The sequence below is a fragment of the Sminthopsis crassicaudata genome, chromosome 4 (genome assembly GCF_048593235.1).
Source record: "Sminthopsis crassicaudata isolate SCR6 chromosome 4, ASM4859323v1, whole genome shotgun sequence".
NCBI classification, from domain to species: Eukaryota; Metazoa; Chordata; class Mammalia; order Dasyuromorphia; family Dasyuridae; genus Sminthopsis; species Sminthopsis crassicaudata.
Window position 1 is genome coordinate 53,704,428 of NC_133620.1, and position 19,400 is coordinate 53,723,827.

At 36.7% G+C, this 19,400-nt stretch overlaps 1 protein-coding gene across 2 annotated transcripts in view; it reads left to right on the forward strand.

Moving 5' to 3' along the window:
* Positions 1-17,752, forward strand: part of UCK2 (uridine-cytidine kinase 2) — a 128,603-nt gene extending 110,851 nt beyond the window's left edge. For both annotated transcript variants that reach the window (XM_074266485.1, XM_074266484.1), the window contains 5 exons: positions 47-143; positions 4,876-5,018; positions 13,244-13,341; positions 17,077-17,125; positions 17,307-17,752. In XM_074266485.1, the coding sequence (XP_074122586.1) occupies positions 47-143; positions 4,876-5,018; positions 13,244-13,341; positions 17,077-17,125; positions 17,307-17,443 (524 nt within the window). In that variant the 3' untranslated portion in view covers positions 17,444-17,752. The remainder of the gene's footprint in view (positions 1-46; positions 144-4,875; positions 5,019-13,243; positions 13,342-17,076; positions 17,126-17,306) is intronic.
* The last annotated feature ends 1,648 nt before the right edge of the window (positions 17,753-19,400 follow it).

Genomic DNA, 19,400 nt, shown 5'->3' on the forward strand with positions numbered 1-19,400 from the left:
GGCTTTATGGAGTATAGCCGAGCCAAAGGCATCTCTTTTTCCTTAGATGCCTTCGACAATGAGCTCATCTTCAAAACCCTCAAAGAAATTACAGAAGGAAAGACGGTTCAGATTCCTGTATATGACTTCGTCTCCCATTCCCGGTAAGAGACTACTTACTTCTCTTGGTCAATGGTGGGGATTTCTGTTCTTTCTCTCAGAGCACACAGTAGGTAGGCACAGAGCTTTCATATCTGAACTTCCTTATATAGATTGAATTTTAGGATTGGGAGATAAGGATTTATGATTGTAATAGGACATTCATCAGTAGCACCAGTGCTGTGGGTATACCAGCAGATGACTTCATCAAGCTCTCCCTAGAGCAGGAAGTTTGTCATATAAATGAACTTTCAGATGGCTTGGAGTTAACTGAGAAAGGGATCATAAAGACAACAAGTCCTTTTCTATCCTATTGATTTGGGGCAGTGAAATAGCAGGAATCTCTGAAAGGATTGGAGTTAGGCAAAAGCCTAGTAGTTAATCCTGCTAATATTTACACTTTCTCCCTTCACCAGAGTGGCTAGGTGGTACAGTGGATAGAGCACTGTGCTGGGAATCTAGACTAGCCTACAAACTAGCTTTGTAACCTTGGGAAAGTCTTGCCATATCAGTCTGCTTCAATTTTCTCATCTATAAAGTTCAAACTATACCAGTGAGGGTTGGTAGGAAAATCAAATAATGTGTCTAAAGTGTTTAGCATAGTGATTGGCACATAGCAAGCACTATATACATATAACTTATTACTGTTATTATTAGTTTCCCAGACTTATTCTATCTGTTTAAGGAAAGCAATATCATATTATTAGATTAAGAAATAGGGAGTTCTTAATCAGATGAGAGACTTAATTTTTTGATTCTTAGCTTCCTCAAAACACAGGGACATCATATAGATTCTTATAGGAAGGAGCCTTTTACTTTAGCGCCTGCTAAAGAAATTAGCTTTCTGTTATCAGCAGCCATTTTAATCATGCCTAGCAGTAGTGTTTCTATAGTTAAAACTTAGCTCTTCTAATTTAAACATTTATACAGTACTTATTGTGCGCTAATCACTGAAGCTTCAAAGACAAAAAAGACTTCCTCTCCTCCCAAAAAGCTTTCATTCTGTGGGGAGGAAAGCATGTCTATATTCCAGATAAGTATAAGGTAGTTAGGACTCAGAGCTTCAGAGAAGGCTTTATATAGATAGTGATACTTGAATTATTTATTGAAAGTTAAGAGAGCAATTCTGTGACAAGGAATTGAGGAGAAATTGCATTTCAAACATAGAGGATGGCTGGTGCAAATGTATGTTGATGAGTCATGGTAGGAGCACAGAAAGAATATCAGTTTGATTGAACCATAGATTTGGGAAAGGAATATTTTATTTTGATAGTCCTCTAGAGAATGGATTGGAGTGGAGAGAACCTTGAGACAAGGAGTTCAATTAAGAGGCTTTTGATAATAAACTAAGAAAGTGACTGCAAATAGATATAACGTGTCAGAGTGATATACAGAATGCATACAATTGGGTAGAAATGACAGTAGTCTGAATATACTGAATTATATTCCAAGATGATAATCAGTCCCAAGAGAGTTGATGATGTCATCCATTAATTCAAGATTAATTAAATTTCTTTGTATCCTTTGCATTGTTATTCAATAGAAAGAGTACTGAATTGGGAGGATGAAGATTTGGCTTTGAATTCCATTTCTTAAGTTTCTTAGTCTTCTATTTACATATGTAAACTGTAGCCTGGCTTTTGAAGTTCCTTTTTTGCTTCAAAGCTATGATTGTATGATTTGGATTTGATTTATTACTTGAGTAATTCTAAACAAGTAAGTCCTTTTTTGTCTCTGAGCCTCATCTTTTTTCTAATCTGTAAAATGAGAGGATAGACTAGATGATATTACTATTAATGTCTATGAGCTCTAGTTTTTCATCTGAATATGAGAGTTAGGCTATCTGATCTCTAAGGCTAATATATAAGGCTAATATTCACTAATGCTATATACCACTTAGGTAAATGTGTGTTATCAAACTATAAGCAACTTTATAATTATATTGATTGTATTGCGATTTGTGTTTTGATTATTGAAAGTACATTGCTTTTCCTGAATTGTACATGTCATGTTGGGCAGCTTGGTGGCACCATACTGCCAAGAGTGCTGGGCCTAGGATCAAGAAGACTAAATTTCCTGAGTTCAAATCTTGCCTCAGACACTTCCTAGCTGGGTGACCTTAGGCAAGTCATTTCACCATGTTTGCCTTAGTTTCCTTATCTGTAAAATGAACTGGAGAAGGAAATGATATCTTTGCCAAGAAAACCCTAAATGGGGTTACAGAGAGTCAGACACGATTGAATAAAAACAATATGCTGTATAGATGAATAACAGTACCACATACACCAAGTTGTTGATTTCACCTGTCATTATCTCAGCTCTGTTGCTAGATAGACATGCTGCTTCTACCAAACTAGACTTCTGGCACTTCTTATATACAACTAGTGTTGCTTCCTTGTTCTTTGCTTGATTTCTTCCCTATACTTGTAATGTCCTTTCTTTTCTTTTCTTTTTTGCACTACTGTTCTAGTGAATGTGTAGATATTGTATCCCCCTCCTCAGATCAGGAGGCCAGGGACCCTGTCTTCATTAGCTTTGTATCCTGTTCAGTACCTAGCATAGCATTTTATGCATGTTAGATGCTTTTAGGATCATATCATTTCAATTTGCAAAGAGATCATTTTATCAATGAGTAAACAAACCTAAAAAGTTTAAGTGACTTGCCTATTGCCATAGCAAACTTGACAAGCCCATGTCTCCTGATCCTAAATCCCTTTCTCTGTTTTGTCACACTGCCTCTTCTTTAATAAGTACTCACTGAATGACTAAATCAAGTCTCATCAATTCTGTGGCTTCCTGGTTTTGTGACAAAATTAGGGATTGGAGTTCTAGAACCCCTCCAGTTCTAACATTTCTTGCTATTATGGGTCATAGGAATCAGTTTGGAAAAAAAAGTCTCCCTTCCTACAGTTATCTTGGTTGTTCAGTCCTTTCAGTCATGTCTGGTTATTCATGACCACATTTGGTTTTCTTGTCAGAAATACAGGAGTGGTTTGCATGTCCTTCTCCAGCTCAATTTACAGATGAAGAAACTGAGACAAGCAGGGTTAAATGACTTGTGTAATCACACAGCCAGTAAATGTCTGAAGCCACATTTGAACTCAGGAAGAAGGGTCTGTCTGACTCCAGGCCTGCCTTATAGCTTGTAGTCTGGCTTCCCGTTTGTCTGGTTATTCTTTTTTTTTCCTTTCCTGCCTTTCATCCTTTAATTATGATAGTTCTGAACATAGAACATTCATAAACATTTGTGAAATTAAATGTACTTACTTTTTAGTTAGAATTAAGTTCTCTTTCTCTTAAAGATCAGTTAAGGGACTAATGAAGTATGTCTTTCTATTAAAGACAAATCTCACTAAGTTTGTCCTGTGATCTTTCTTCTTGCCCAGGCATGACATGGGAATTGTGAGGAAATGTCTGGGAAAACCTTTGAGGGTTTTTATTCTGACAGGCAGAGTTCTAGTCCTGTCACTTGGGGTTTCCATTGTTGGCTAAGATTTAAATGGAAATAAATGGTGATTGAAGTATTGAAAAAATGGAAATCAGAAGAATGAGAATAGAAGTGAGGGTGAGGGAATGATGGAGGATACTAATTCTGCTTGAGAAAGGTCCCACTTTGAAAATTTGTATGCTTTCCCAAGAACATTTATGTGCTTGTTATCCTTCGTCTTCTGTAACCCTTTGTGAGAGTGGAAAAAAGAGGTTATGTCCCTTGACCAGGGTCCCATGATCAGATTAGTGATGAATTTGGGACCAGAATAAGTCTAGAGTGATCTTCTCAGAGGTGTCAGCATCTCTTCTTAAATTACTTTTTGTCTAAAACAAAAGTTTTGACTTTCTATGTTTAAAAGTTCAGAATCAGGCAGTGGCCAGTGTCAAACACCAGTTTATTCCTAGAGAATTAACTTTCCCTATCTTGTATGCATGTTCATCTCTGACCTTCTCTTAACAGCTGGTCCCTATTTTAAAGTGAAGATTCTTTCCTTTCTTTTGCTTCCTGTATCATCCACAGTGCACAGTTGACATTAGTCAACAAGTCAATATTTATTAAGTGCCTTTTATTGTTGTTCATGTAACATCTTGCATATTATTGTTAAGTTGTTTAAGTGTCCAACTCTGTGACCTCATCTGGGGTCATATGGGAGTTTTTTTGGCAAAGATATTGGAGTGGTCTGCCATTTCCTTCTCCAGCTCATTTTTAGAGACTTGCATAGGATCACACATTTAGCAAGTGTCTGAGGCCAGATTTGAAGTTAGGAAGATGATTTTTCTTGATTCCAAGTCCAGTGCTCTATCGGGCAACCTCAGTTGCCCTTATTAAGTACCTTCTATCTTGTTAAAAGAGGCTCTCATCTCCATTATGACTGTTGGGTCTTTGATGTTAGTGAAAGCTTCTTGAAGCTGCCTTGGCTAAATCCTTTCCTTAGTTCCTGCTGGGAAGAAAGTGAATAGAGGATATGGAATCATCATTTTAGACCTAGAAGGGATATTAGATGCCATTGAGTACAATCCCCTTGTTTTACTGGTGGGGGAATTGAGTCCCAGAGAGATTACAAGATTGGTCACATGAGCAGAATTTGAATCTTTGTCCTCTAGGGCTCTTTCCAAAAGCTTCCCTTAGGCTGCACATCCTTTCTCCCTCCACCATCCCCTCCCCTCATCATCTCCCTTCCTCCCACTTCTTGATGCTCTTTACTTTTTTGTCTAACTTGACTTCACTTTCTGCCTTATGCCTGGCAGGAAAGAGGAGACAGTGACTGTGTATCCTGCTGATGTGGTGCTCTTTGAAGGGATCCTTGCTTTCTATAGCCAGGAGGTCCGAGACCTTTTCCAGATGAAGCTCTTTGTGGACACAGATGCAGATACTCGACTCTCCCGTAGAGGTAGGTTTGGAAACCTCTCTTTGATCTTAGAGCATAAGCAATAGAGACTTTGGATCCCACTTTCTTTTCTATGGAAATGCCTAGCTCAGATGTGCTCACTTTTAAAGCTTAGCCTGTAAAGAGGCTTCTTTATTCCAGAATGTTCTCGTGGGCCATTGATTCTGGTGACATTAGAGGTAGGATTAATCAGTTGTTCTGTACAGAATAATAAATCCCCTATGAGGTCACCATCCAGTAACCTAAGAGGTTGGCATTTGGGACTACAGGAAAGGGGTTGGGCTAAATACTCAGTTCCAAATAATGTCTTTGTGGGAAATTCAGAGTAAGATCAGGACATTTGACTTCAAGGTATTTTGAGTGGAGTACAGTTTGTCCCACTGCCTAGAGAGTAGTTCTGCCAGTTTTCCCCTATTCCAATTTTTTTTTTCAGATCTTTTAAAAAAATGTTTTTTGTTGATATCTTTTGTTTTTGCATTACCTTCATCTTCTGATAGATCTCTGCCTTCTCCCCTAATCAGCAATCTTTCTAATAAAAAATAAATAACAGGTCAGGGGAACAGCTAAGCAAAACTAACTGATAATCAGCTAAATCCAGTGGGATTCACAACTCTTCAAAGGGAGGGAGAGAGGGTCCTACTCTCTTGTATCTCTTTTTTGGCACAAAGCTTGTTCTTTATAATTATGCCATGTTAAGTTTTGGGGGGTTAATAATTTTTTTCCATAACAGAAATGTTGCTACAAATATTTTAATATAATTGAGACCATTCTTTATATCTTAATGAGATACTGATAACAAGGGTATAGTCAGGTATAGGCAGTTTAGTCACTTTTTTTTATCTCATGAGCTTTTTTTAATTTTTAATTTTATTTTTTTCCATTTACATGTAAAAACAATTTGTAATATTCATTTTTAAAACTTTGAATTTCAAATTTTCTCCCTTTCTCCTTCCCTCCCCATCAAGATTGCAAGCTGTTCAATATAAGTTATACAAGTATTGTCATGTAAAACAACTGTGTGTTTGCTTTTAACTACATCCCACTACATGAGGCATTTTCTGATTCCACATAATTCCAGTCACTAGTGCCCCACTCTTGAAAAATGGTTTTATTTTTAATTCCACATACACTTTTATTTTGATATAATTTAAGGACGGTGTGTATCTGCTTGCTCACTCTCACCCTGGTGTGCCAGAAGGTCATTAGGCCTTCCCATTAGATTCCCTACCATGGTTACTCACAGATTCCCAAATGTGTTAGAACATGATATTGGGTTGGGTGACCACAGGCTCAGGCTTACGTCATTGCCAAGTCTAGCCCATGCAGTTGGAGCTGAAGTCAAAGCCTCAGAGAATGGGATGAATCAAGAATGATCACAGTGTTAGAAGTGAAAGCGACTTTAGTGCTTCCATTCAAAGAGCAAATAGCCATGTGAGCATGTTCTTTAGCAGACACAGATATCTTTTTTTTTAAAGGATGTATTTTAATAACAATCAAAATATATTTTTGGTACATACATAAAATAATAATAAACAAAAAATAAAATTATTCACAATAAAATATAAATCCATGCCAGAAGGTTTGTCGCATGTGGAAGAGCAATTGTTGGAATTGGTTTCAGATGGATTCTTTTTTTTTTTTTGTTAATTCACTTTTTTTTTTTTTTTTTGACAGTACATATGCATAGGTAATTTTTTTTGGTTATGAATTTTCCCCCTCCTTCCCTCCACCCCCTCCCCTAGATGGCAGGCCTTACCATACATATTAAATATCTTAGAGTATATCGTAGGTACAATACATATGTGCAGAACCGAATTTTGTTGTTGTTGCAAAGAAAGAATTGTATTCAGAAGGTAAAAATAATCTGGGAAGAAAAACAAACAAAAAAAATGCTCACAGTTTACACTCATTTCCCAGTGTTCCTTTTCTGGGTGTAGCTGATTCTGTCCATCACTGATCAATTGGAATTGGATTAGCTCTTCTCTATGTTGAAGATACCCACTTCCATCAGAATACATCCTCATACAGTATCATTGTTGAAGTGTATAAAGATCTCCTAGTTCTGCTCATTTCACTCAACATCAGTTGATGTAAGTCTCTCCAAGCCTCTCTGTATTCCTCCTGTTGGTCATTTCTTACAGAACAATAATATTCCATAACATTCATATATCATAATTTACCCAACCATTCTCCAATTGATGGACATCCATTCGTTTTCCAGTTTCTAGCCACTATGAAAAGGGCTGCCACAAACATTTTGGCACATATAGGTCCCTTTCCCTTCTTTATATTTCCTTGGGATATAAGCCTAGTAGTAACACTGATGGATCAAAGGGTATACACAACTTTTTGGGCATAATTCCAGATTGCTCTCCAGAATGGTTGGATTCTTTCACAACTCCACCAACAATGCATCAGAGACACAGATATCTTACTTGAAACAAATAATCAAGTCATTAAACTGATAATTTCTTTTTTTTTTTTTTAACTGATAATTTTTATTGTCCTGTTGACAAATATCAGGAAATCTTGTATGATCTTAACATACATTAGAAATCTTTAGATGGAGAATTCTAAAGCTACATTTTTGTCCTATTGAGTCAAATCCTTTGTTATTATTTTACTAATAAAACTTTTTGTAAAAGTAATTAGCTGGCAACAGTTGCTGATATATTGTTTGCTTGGTTGAGGATGGGAAGACAATAATTTTGTCCCTAATTGTATTTTTAAACTTATTTTGGTATCTTCTACCTGCATTATTTTGTTTAAAAAAATTTCTTTAAAAAAAAATCTTGTTTTCTAGGTTGCTACCTCTAGCATATTTCCTCATAGAAATAAACTTGAAAAAAATTCATTTTTTTGTGCTTTCTTCCTCCTTTTTTATGCTTTCTAGTCACTCTTTTTCTTTGGTTAAAACTTGCTTTGTATCTGTTGTCTTTTCTACATGTCTTTGTTCTGCCTTAAGCAAGGGACCTGAGCTAGAATTGTCAACTGTGTTACTCAGATTAAATCTCATCATTTCTCTAAGATCCCTTTTCTTATTTGTAAGGTGAAAGAATAGGCTGAATGATGTTTCAGGTTCCTTCTTAGATAGTTGCATCCAAGTGAAATAGGTTTCCTCCTTCCTTACCTTGCTTATTTTTTGGAGTAGACTTTGTATCCCTTTCTTTAATCCTTCCCTTTGTACATGGTATATTCTGAACACACCAAAGCTTTCTTCTTGCTGATCATTTGCTATTTCTATGATTCATCTTCCAGTCTACTCCCCTGCAATGTGTATGTGAAATTTTCCAGCTTATTGTTTCTTAACTCTTTTGCAACACAGGATGGGATATGTGTGATTGTGCTTATGGGGTGAAGAAGAAACTGGTCCTATTTAAATGAATTACTTGAGACTTAAAATTCACTTCTTTCCACCCCCACTCCTCTTCCTTCCCTTTCCTTCCTTCCCTCCCTTCCTTCCCTCCCTTCCTTCCCTTTCCTTCCTTCCCTTTCCTTCCTTCCCTTTCCTTCCTTCCCTTCCTTCCTTCCCTTCCTTCCTTCCCTTCTTTCCTTCCCTTCCTTCCTTCCCTTCCTTCCTTCCCTTCCTTCCCTTCCTTCCCTTCCTTCCCTTCCCTTCCTCCCTTCCTTCCCTTCCTTCCCTTCCTCCTTTCCTCCCTCCTTCTGACAAATTTCACTGGTCAATCTTTATAGTTAAAGGCCTTTGCAGTGGGATTCTCTTTTTGGCATCGATATCTCTCATCTAGGGATGTGTGAATAAAACAAATTAAATTTATTTATTTATTTACTTACAGACATATGTTTATTTTTTATTAATTTTATGATTATAATTTTTTTGACAGTACATATGCATGGGTAATTTTTTTTTTTTTTTAATAACATTATCCCTTGTACTCACTTCTGTTCCGAATTATCCCATCCTTCCCTCCACCCCTTCCCCTAGATGAGAGGCAGTCCCATACAAGTTAAATGTAAACCAATTAAATTTAAAGAAATAATACCTGGCTCTTTCTGAACCCTTCCTTCACAAATGGCTTTCCTTCTTCCTCAGAATGCAAGGTATGGGATAGGATGCAGATTGGTATCTTAAAGTATTTGTTTATTTACTAATCCCATAGCAACTAACTTCTTTATTATAAAGTGTGAAATTTATTATAAATGCTAGAATTTCTTTTTAACTTTCTCTTCCTTTTCCATTTTGAATCAGAAAGAATTAGCAAGAGAATAATCATGGGGAATTATAGATGTGGCTCCGGAAGGGCCATCAGAAGTCATTTAATCTAGCCCTCTCATTTTACAGATGAGAAAACTGAAACTCAGAGAAACAGTGATCTGCCCTGATCACAGTATTAGTAAATGATAGAGCCATTATTTGAATTCATGTTTTCTTTCTTTTCTTTAAATTTTTTTAAATAATAGCTTTTTATTTTCAAAATAAAAGCAAAGATAGTTTTAAACATTCACCCTTGCAAAACATTGTTGAATTCATGTTTCCTGATTCCCAATGTAGCCCTCTTCATGCTGCCTCTGCTAGCTGTTCTTTAAAGCCCATTTCAAATGCTACCTTGCTATGTGTAGCCCCTTCTGATTCCTTTGTCACTAACAATCCTCCTCTTTCAGCCCTACAGCCCTTTATTCTTCATCTTCCAAAGTAAATATGTAACATTTTGTATTCTAGTTAACTGTTTTTGTATCTTATTCTCTTAGTAGATTGTAAGCAAAATTCATCTTTTATCCAAAGTTTATCTTATCCAAACTTTTTATATCACTCAGTGCCTAGATGAGCACAGAGCTCTGCTTATAGTAGTAGTCTCTTATTAGCTGTTTGGGGGAAGTTATTGTTAAGCATAAATGGCACCAAGCCCAAATAATAAAGTATTTTTACTTTGATCAGAGTAATCACCATAACTTGGCCTCCTCTTTCTGTTGATATTGTATTTTCTCTGACATCCTTTTGTCCTAGCAAAGCATTTGTTTTATATGAATGTATTAAGGCTAAAAAAAGGAGGGAATCAAGTACTTAGCACTTCCCATGTTCCTGTCATTGTTCTGAGTTCTTGGGGATACAAATAGAAGTCAAAAAAATAGATGTTCCCACACTCAGTGAGTTTATGTTCTGTTGGGGGGTGGGATGAAAGTACTTGTTGGAAGTATATCATGATTTAATCCAGCAAGTCAAGAACAGGGCTTGGAGGAGGATGAAAACCGGCTCACCAACATTACTCATTAGCAAAAGGGGGATGAGGCATCAATTTGCAGAGGAATATTATGGGGGTAAACAGCAGAGCTAGTGGGATATTCTAGGGTAAGGAGGCCCCAGATACAAGGGAAGTTCCAGAATGAAGCTATAGGGAGACATGGTTTTTATGTGGATGTCCTGTCCTTTACATATGTGTTGAGGTAGAGGTTGGGACAAAACTGGACAAAGCTACAAAATGACAGTCCTTCCTATTATTTTGATGAGGGCCCTTTTCCTTGGCAGACATAAGTATCTTGACTTTCTTGATGGCTGTCTCATGTTTTCATTCCTGTCATTTCATCAGACTAGAAAGGACACAACTCAAATTGCTCCAGGTAGCAGACATATTTATTCTTCTTCTTGATTGTCAACTTTTTCCAGGAGAATTACTAGATTTTGTGTTTTTTTTTTTTTTTTTTTTTTTTTTTTTTTTTTTTTTTCTCCTCCAGTATTTGGGACTGTTTCTTTCTTTCTTGAACCGAAAAAAAAGAAGTGCTTTTGTCAGGATTCAAAAATGATGTAAATAGGATGCATTTTGTCCTCTTTTTTTTTTCTTCCTAATCCTTCTCCTGTTCGACTCTTCATTCCCATTGCTCATATAGAATAATTCAGATGCATCTCTCTTCACTCAAGTCTTTCAAAGATTTGTTTACAATGAAATGTAGCCTAATTTTGAGCTCTGCAATAAGTGTGGAACCTTAAAGTAGTTTGTTGATAGAAAATAGGGCATCTTGTGCAGTAATAGTGGGTTTCAGTGAAACATCTTTAAATAAGATATATGTAATACATCCCTTAAGGGAAAGAAAGGTTTAACTAGAGATCTTTTGGGAATGTAATCAAAACGAAACAAAAAATCTCTCATTGTAATTCCTGTGGTCCTCTCTATGCTATTTTTTTAATTTATGGGAAAATGGAAGACCAGAAAGCAACATACTTAATGAAAAAGCCAAGATTGTTTTTGACATTTTCTATTCCATGAGTCTTCCTACAATCTCCCACCTTGTTTTCATGAGCCTAGGGCCTGAAGTACCTTTCTGTCCAGTCCTTTTGGGTCCAGACCTGAGAATAAGATGAGCAAGTTTCACTCTTTATCCCTAGCATTTATTTAACAAACATTTATTGAATCTCCTTTATTCACTGCACTTTTACTTCATAAGATGCTTAAAATTTAGTCAGATTAGTGGCAAGAAGATAGATGGAAGGAGTATGGGACTTGAAGTTAGGATTCCTACATTTAAATGTCACCTGACATTTACTAGCATCTTAACACAGAGCTGTAAGTGGCATCATTTTGTGCAAATTCTATGTTCTCTTCTTTCTGATGGGGAAAGTACATCTGTTTTACTGTGTACTGAGAAAAAGGATTTTGAAAACATCCAAATATTATGGGAAAGTATGATTTGTTTATTGAAGTTATATTTGGCATTTTTGGCAAACCTAGACAGTTCATAATTCCTTTTTAAAAAATATGTTGATATCCTTTGTTTTTATATTATCTTTGTTGTTGACCATTGTATTCCTAGAGCAATCTCTGGAACAAGGAAAGTTGAAAGAGAAAATCAGTGCAGTAGAAGTAATCAAATTGTTACACATTCAGTTCAGATCAGCACAGCCTTACTCCCTCTCCCCCTCCCTATCCCATCCTCTACCTGCAGAGAGATTGGGGCACAAAGTCTTTTGATGTATTACTTTCTTGTTTTATTTTATTTTTTTAATTAAGAAACATTTATTTTCTTTCCCACTTCATTGCCTGTCTTTTCCCACCACAGGTTCGCATGTCTTAATTTCCCTGCCTTGTCAAGTATATTTGTGAATGCTGGAGTGTCAGGGTTTCCTTGGTTTGTGACAAATTGTCATCAACTGCCCACAGCTGAAATTGCTTGTGGTGAAGTTGATATGAGGGCAGGATGGCAAAATTGGGTACTGACATTGGGTACTTGGAATTCTGGGAAGAATACTGAGAGAGTTGTTGAGAATCCACAGGGTTGGGCCAGAAATGCTGAGGTGGGGGAAGGAGGTTCAGAGAGAGGAAGAAAGTCACCGGAGAAAGAGAGGGAGGGCTCTAGAAGAAAGGGGGATGAAGAGAAAAAGAAAGGGCGAGTGGGCTTCTTTCCAATCCTTGTCTGATTTTGACATGCAGGCTAGAGTAGCACATTATCTTTCTAAACCTAATCAGATCCTAACAGACCCTAGTCTTCTTTTTTTTTTTTTTTTTTTTTTTTTTTTTTTTTGTTATTGTAAAATATATTTTTTTAAATGTTGAAGAAAAATAAGCTGCTGACAAAATAGTCAGCCTTGGTGGTTCTCGTATTTATTATAGAGAGATTTTTCTAGTTATAAGACATCAAATGCAATTTAATTGCATCTGTCAGAAAGGCCTGGAGAGATTTATATGAACTGATACTAAGTGGAGAGACTTAAACATGAATTGGTTCTACTCACTTCACAACAAAATTATGTGACGATCAATTCTTAAGGATGTGGCTCTTTTCAATAATGAGGTCATTCAGGCCAATTCCAATATACTGTGATAGAGAGAGCCTCATACCCACCCAGAGAGAGGACTGTCAAAACTGAGTATGGGTCACAACATAGTATTTTCAGCTTTTATTGTTGTTGTTTACTTGATTTTTGTTTTCTTTCTCATTTTTCCTTCCCTTTTTTATTTGATTTTTCTTGTGCAAGGTGATAATTGTGGAAATATGTAAAAAAGAATTGCAAATGCTTAACATATACTGGATTACTGTCTAGGGGAAGGGAGGGAGAAAAATATTTGGAACACAAGATTTTTCAAGGGTGAATGTTAAAAATTATTTTTGCATATATTTTGGAGAAAATAACTATTATTTAAAAAAACCAAAAATTGCATCTGGCCTGTTCTTTGAACAATCTGATGGGCCCTGTCTGCCAGAGACCTGAGGGCTTCAAAGGGAGGGAGGTGTTGGCCAATGCATCATTTTATTGACTGTTGTTTTTCTTTCTTTTGTAGTGTTAAGGGACATCAGTGAAAGAGGGAGAGACCTCGAACAGATCTTATCTCAGTACATTACCTTTGTCAAACCTGCCTTTGAGGAATTCTGCTTGCCAGTAAGTTCTAATATTGTCCCCTACCTCCTCCATCCAACTCCTTCTCTAATTAATGAATTAATTTCAATAATGCAAACAAAACTTACTCAAATTGATGCAACTCTACCCTAGTTTCAGAGGAAACTAGCTTCCCTTTCCTCCCTGTTCCTTACTGATGTCAGAGTTATTTCCCTTCTTAAAGCCCAGAAAAAAGCCACCTCAACCAATTTCTTGCCTGGCAAACCTAATTGTACCCACTCCAAGGAAGATTCTGGAAGTAGTTCTCTCTTGCATCACTTTGGCAAGGGATCTAGTATTTTTTGTTGCCAGATCTCAAGCCAACTACTAGATACTCAGCAGCCTCTACTAAGCTGATTCTCAGTATGATAATCACATTTAAGTAAGTTTCATGGGTTCATATTGGTCATATTATTGGGGGAAAGTAGGAAATGTTGTATACTATGAGATTTGTTCTAACGATTTTCCCACAGGTTTTTACCTCTTAACGTTCTTCTTTGGTTTTGACTTCGAACTAAAGCAGATGGTTTAAATTTGGGAGGGAAACATAAAATGCACTTTGTACTTGGGGCTTGCCTCAAAAATTTCCCCACTTCCTTGTTGATTCCCAGCCATTGACTAGTCTTGTGTCAATTGTAGCCATCAACCTCGGTCTTGTAAATTCTCCAGCTCACCAGTGAAGTAACTAGTCCATATGGGGGGGAGGGGATCAAGACATCCCTTAAGGAGAAGTCTTTGTTTCTGTAAAATTGGAGCCCAGCTCCTGATTCAACTTCCCTCGTACATGAGGGAAGGGGACAAGATGATATAGTGGGAGACGGATCTGAAAAAAAGAATTATTTACTGTAGAAATTTCCTCTCTTTATTTCAATGATATTGACGGGGGTAGAGAGTGGGAGGAAATTTCTTCCTAACCATTCTGATTCCATTTTATTCACACTATTATGGGATGGGAATTTGACCTGGTGGTCCTGAGTGACATCTGTTGGGAGCTAATTGATAGGTAGATGTCCTTCTGAAGGGTGAGGAAGTTGTTTGGTCTATGAAGCCAAGAATTGTGAATATTCTATTTATCCCTTTAAAAAATAGATTGTAAGATTTTCATCTTCATTTATACTTCCATTCCATAAACTTGGTTTAAAAAAAAAAAAGTCCCTCTGTTGTTAAGTCTGACTAAAGAGATTCTAGTTAACTGGTAGAAAATCATCACAAACCAGGGCTAATTTTAAGTAGATAGTGTCAGATCAGAAATAGAAGAAATCTCAAGGATTCTGTTAGGGCAACAAGGGCCCTGGTTCCTTTTGGGAATTTTCTTTTTAAGTTTAGGTCTGATAGTAATAGGCTAAAGGTACCAGAAGGGCCTTAGTAGTAGAGAAGCAGACATACTGTCATTCTTGTCTCTAAAGAGAGAGATAGTTAGGTGACTCAGTGGAAAAAGCACTTGGTTTAGAGTCAGAAAGGCTTGAATTCAAATGTAGCTTCAGATACTTATTAGTTGTATGACCACAGGCAAGTCACAATTTTATCTGCCTCAGTTTCCTCAATAGTATATAACAGATTCATAATAGCACCAAGTTTATTGTGAGGATCAAATGAGATATATTTAAAAGCAGTTTGGTATCTGGCACATAATGGGTGCTTAACAATAACTTGTCCCCTTCTTCCCCTCTGTAAGTCTTACCTAAGTTCTTAATGTGAGCATAGGTAACTCTGGGTAATTTTGTTTTGTTTTAGGGGTTTTTGCTGAGCACATTGGTGAAAATTAGAATTTGGGGCCATCTAGTTCTCCTACCATCCCTGCTTGTTCCTCCCTCTAATCCTGCTATTCAAGAAAAAATTCTATTCTATTCTACTCAAGAAAAGCCAACAAATTCCATTGTAAGTCAGGGACTGAGATGGAATGTGTGTTCAGTTTAGTTCAGGATTGGCTAGGGAATATTTTTATAAAATGCTGTTCTAGTTCATCAGTCTTAGAAATTTATATTTGACCTTTTAGGATTATTACTTGAAATTGTTTCTCAGAGTTTCTCATTGTCTTCATGCATCATAACTCTTTGTTCTTACTCAAAATTCCAGTACACAATCAGTCAGTAGATATTGATCACTTATTATATGCAAAAACTACATATTGACTGAAGGATGTATCATTCTATCCCTCAAGAATTTGGAGCTTAGTCAGTATAGGGAGAAAAGATGGTATGCTATTGTTTGGATGGATTTGTGTCATGCTGAGTTAAACCACATAGAAAGCACATTTCTGTTTACTTTTGGAACTCAAGTAAAACAAAACAGAATTAATATTTAATTTTACAGTTTAGGAAATTAGTAGTTTGGTTTGTTTTTGTTTTTGTTTTTGTTTTTTGTTCCTTATTGACTGATAGAAGTCTGAGCAAAAATTAGTCAGGAAATAAACATTTTGGGAATAATTATTTTATAGTCATTAATATAAGACAAGCTTTGGGGCAAGTAAACTCCCTAAATCACTTATGTTTTAGCTTTAAAATATTTAATATTTTATATTATATGCATATAATATAAATATAAAATATTTAAAATATTTGGAATTCCAGGTGAAGTTTTCATTCATTGTATGCCTCCCTTTCCACAGTTCTCTATTTCTTTCCTTAAGGAAAGAATAAATTGTTATGTGGGTTTTCTTCTTGAATCATCTATGTGAAATTCTAAGCAGAACAGTTCCTTCACTGGTTATTTGTCCAATTTTTCCTTGTGGATGATTTTATACTTTTCCTTTTTTGCAATAGATCACGTTTGGTGAGGAAGTAATGAAATGTTTGCATTTCTTTATTAAATTCTAATGTATACAATAGCAAGTAAAGGTGTTAACATAAGTGTTAAATGTCAGAATGAATTTAAGGAGAGGAAATGATTAGACAAAATTAGCTTGAAATCAAGATTTAGTGCCAATTAGATCATTGTGAGTACAGGTCATTGAAAACTCAGCTTTTTAAAATTTATCTTTTAAACAGTTGCTATTGTTGTATTGTCTATACAGCTATCCCATTGGTTGGGGCAGCCAGATAAAATCAGATAAAATTTCTGATTCTCTATTCTTGGTAGTTCTAATTTCTAAATTATCTCCAATCTCTTCATCAGTCATGTTTCTACCTACCATGGTTTGTCTTTAATTTTTTGAGAGATCTTTGCCATAAGCTTTAAAAAATTAATTAGATATATAACTTCTGTACTGTAATAACAACCAGAGATATTTCATAGTACTATCACTGAAATGAGAGGGATGCAACTCAGCCTGTTGCTCAAGATGCAAATTGCAAAAACAGTAAATTGAAATTGGCATGTAAAATTGAAGTGTCTTCACTCCTCTAAGCATCAATTATAGTCCCATTCATAATGTGTTTCCCATGGGATTAGTCAATGTGGCTGGCCAAAATTTTGACTACATAAAACTCATCGTTTTAAATTAGAGGTTTTAGTAAGTACAGCAAAGGAATTATTACATAAGAATTCCTAAGAACGAATTGAAAGGGATCATCTAAGCACATTTTGTAGATACAGCAACTGAAGCTCTGAGGTGTTAAGGAATACAATTGCTCAGTTACACAGGTATTAAGTAACAGAACCAAAGTATAATTGAGGTTCTCAGAGTACAAAGTCACAACCTAGACTACCTTCTCCTATTCCATGCTCTTATAGTACAGTGTGTTGCAGAAGCTCCAACTTCTATAATGCTAATTTTTAAAAAAAATTTTTTTTTCACAGACTAAGAAATATGCTGATGTGATTATTCCCAGAGGTGTGGATAACATAGGTGAGTCCTGGAGGGATGTAGTGGGAAAATAAGAGACAGAGAGAGGGAAGGAGAAAGGGAAGGAGGAAAGAGGAAAAAAAAAACTTGAAAAAGAAAAGAATTAGATTTTTTTTTTAACTCTTTTCTGACTCTCCCTTGTTTCTTCCTGGGCTCATAATATTTTGTATCTCTGCCTCTACAGTGGCCATTAACCTCATCGTGCAACACATCCAAGATATCCTGAATGGGGGACTTACCAAGCGCCAAACCAACTGCCTCAATGGTTACACCCCATCTCGTAAGAGGCAGGCATCGGAGTCAAGCAGCCGGCCACACTGACCCTCCTCTGCTCGACTCTTTGTCCCTGCCCCTGAACCCTACCCCTTATTCACCTAGGAGACAAAGGAGGAAGGGCGAGGAGGCACCACTGATCTGTGTATATAGTGTTTCCAGTGACATGACTGTATGTAAGAAAACACCCATGAAGATGAAATGCCTTTGATTTTTGTACTTTGGAACGGGCAGGATGAAAATGGAAGCTGACCTGAGTTTTAAGTGATAAACTGTGCCAAGAGCTACCGGTGATGCTGAATTACGAGTCCATCGTGTAACCAGTTATAAATATATACATATATATATAAAAATCTATTTTTGTGTAAATGTAGAATAATGTAAAGCTGTTTGCCGTGAGTATTTTCCAAGGGGATATTGTGAGAGCTTGTGCTTGTATTTTCTGGGGTAGGTGCTTTAGCCCTGGCAGAGGGCATTTATTTCTTACATTTCCAGATAGGATAAGCCAGTAGTTCAAGCATCTGTCAAGGAGGAGTGGTGCAGGGGGAAGGACAGCTAAATTGTCCTGAGTGCTGGTGGATTTTTAGAAAGGATTAGCTTCTGACATTCCTCCCCATCCCCCTGCCCCCCAGTGCTACTCTCTTCTGTCAGATGCCATCTTCTGGGGCTAGTCTTTAAGGATAGGAAAGGTGAGAGAGGAACTCTGTCTTTTAGTTGGGAAGGAGGGAAGTCCCCAAACTCATACTCAGGGAAGGAAGTGCCCTGCAGAAGAGAGTAAGTTTTGAATGTTCTCTTTGCCCTCTTCTTTCCCCATTTCCAGTTAATCTGCATATCCCTTTTTTTTCCCTTCTTGATTTTCTCAGAGAGTTAGAGAGTTGGCTATCTAAGGGTGCCTCCGGTTCATACTACAATAAGTCAGAATTTTATGAGGTTGCTGTCACCACAGAAACAAGCAAAATGGAACAGGAGGGAATTTGCCAGTATTGTGAGGACCTCTCTAGATACTGGCTTTTTAGATGGTATCTGGAAAGAATTTAGTACTTGGGATTTCCTCTACCCTGTTGCTGAACAGTAACTGAAGGGTCTGGTCTTCAGTGTATTTCCTTTCTGATCAGAGGTTCTGACTCTCAGACTCCTACCATATGGCCAATTATCCCAGTGATAGGGAGAATCAGTCCAAGATACTTATGCTATTCCCTCCTCTGATAGAGGGGTTTGTTTTCTCCCTCCTCCCCCACAAAAAAAAAAAAAAAAAAACAAAATGCATGCACATTTAATAAAATGAGCTTGATCCCCTTCCCATCAATGATTTTAATTTGCAATGTGACAACCAGGATAAAATTGCTGTTACCTCAGAGAAGGGAACAGCTCCGTCCTGTGCCTTAGAGGTGCTAGAAGGAGGGGACTGTATATTTTCATCTTTAGTAATGAACTCCCTCTCAATTACAGAGAGGTAAACCCCATCTAGACTCCTAGTGACATCTTCCTTCCTGGGAGATTTCTAGATGACTTCTGGGGTTGGAAAGGAGGAAGGAAATATCAGAACTACTGGATTCATGAGATGTGATTTTAAAGTAATATGACTGATTTAATTTAATTTAATTTAATTTTTTTATACATTTGCCAGATAGTCTCTATCTAGAATTTATGTGATTCTTCTAAGTAATGGACAGAGATAGGGGATAGAGTGTTCAAACATTTTGGGAACTCTACAAGTATCCTTCAAGGTCTTAATATTAGAGTCACAAAACAAAACCAGTCTCATCACTTGGTGACAACTTTTCTTTTAATCCCAGATGGCATCATCTGACTCAGTCTACCCCTTCTTATTCATCAGATTTGGCTCCAAGGGACTTGGATGCTTCTCCATTGAACCTATCTCCAAGGACAAAGCTTTGGCAGTCCTCAAAAGGTGCCACCTTTTAAAAAAGAAAAAAAAAATTTCTCCAGAGATAATGGCTCTCTGTAGGCAGTTCAAGAGAGAGGAGTTCCCAGAATGTTTTAA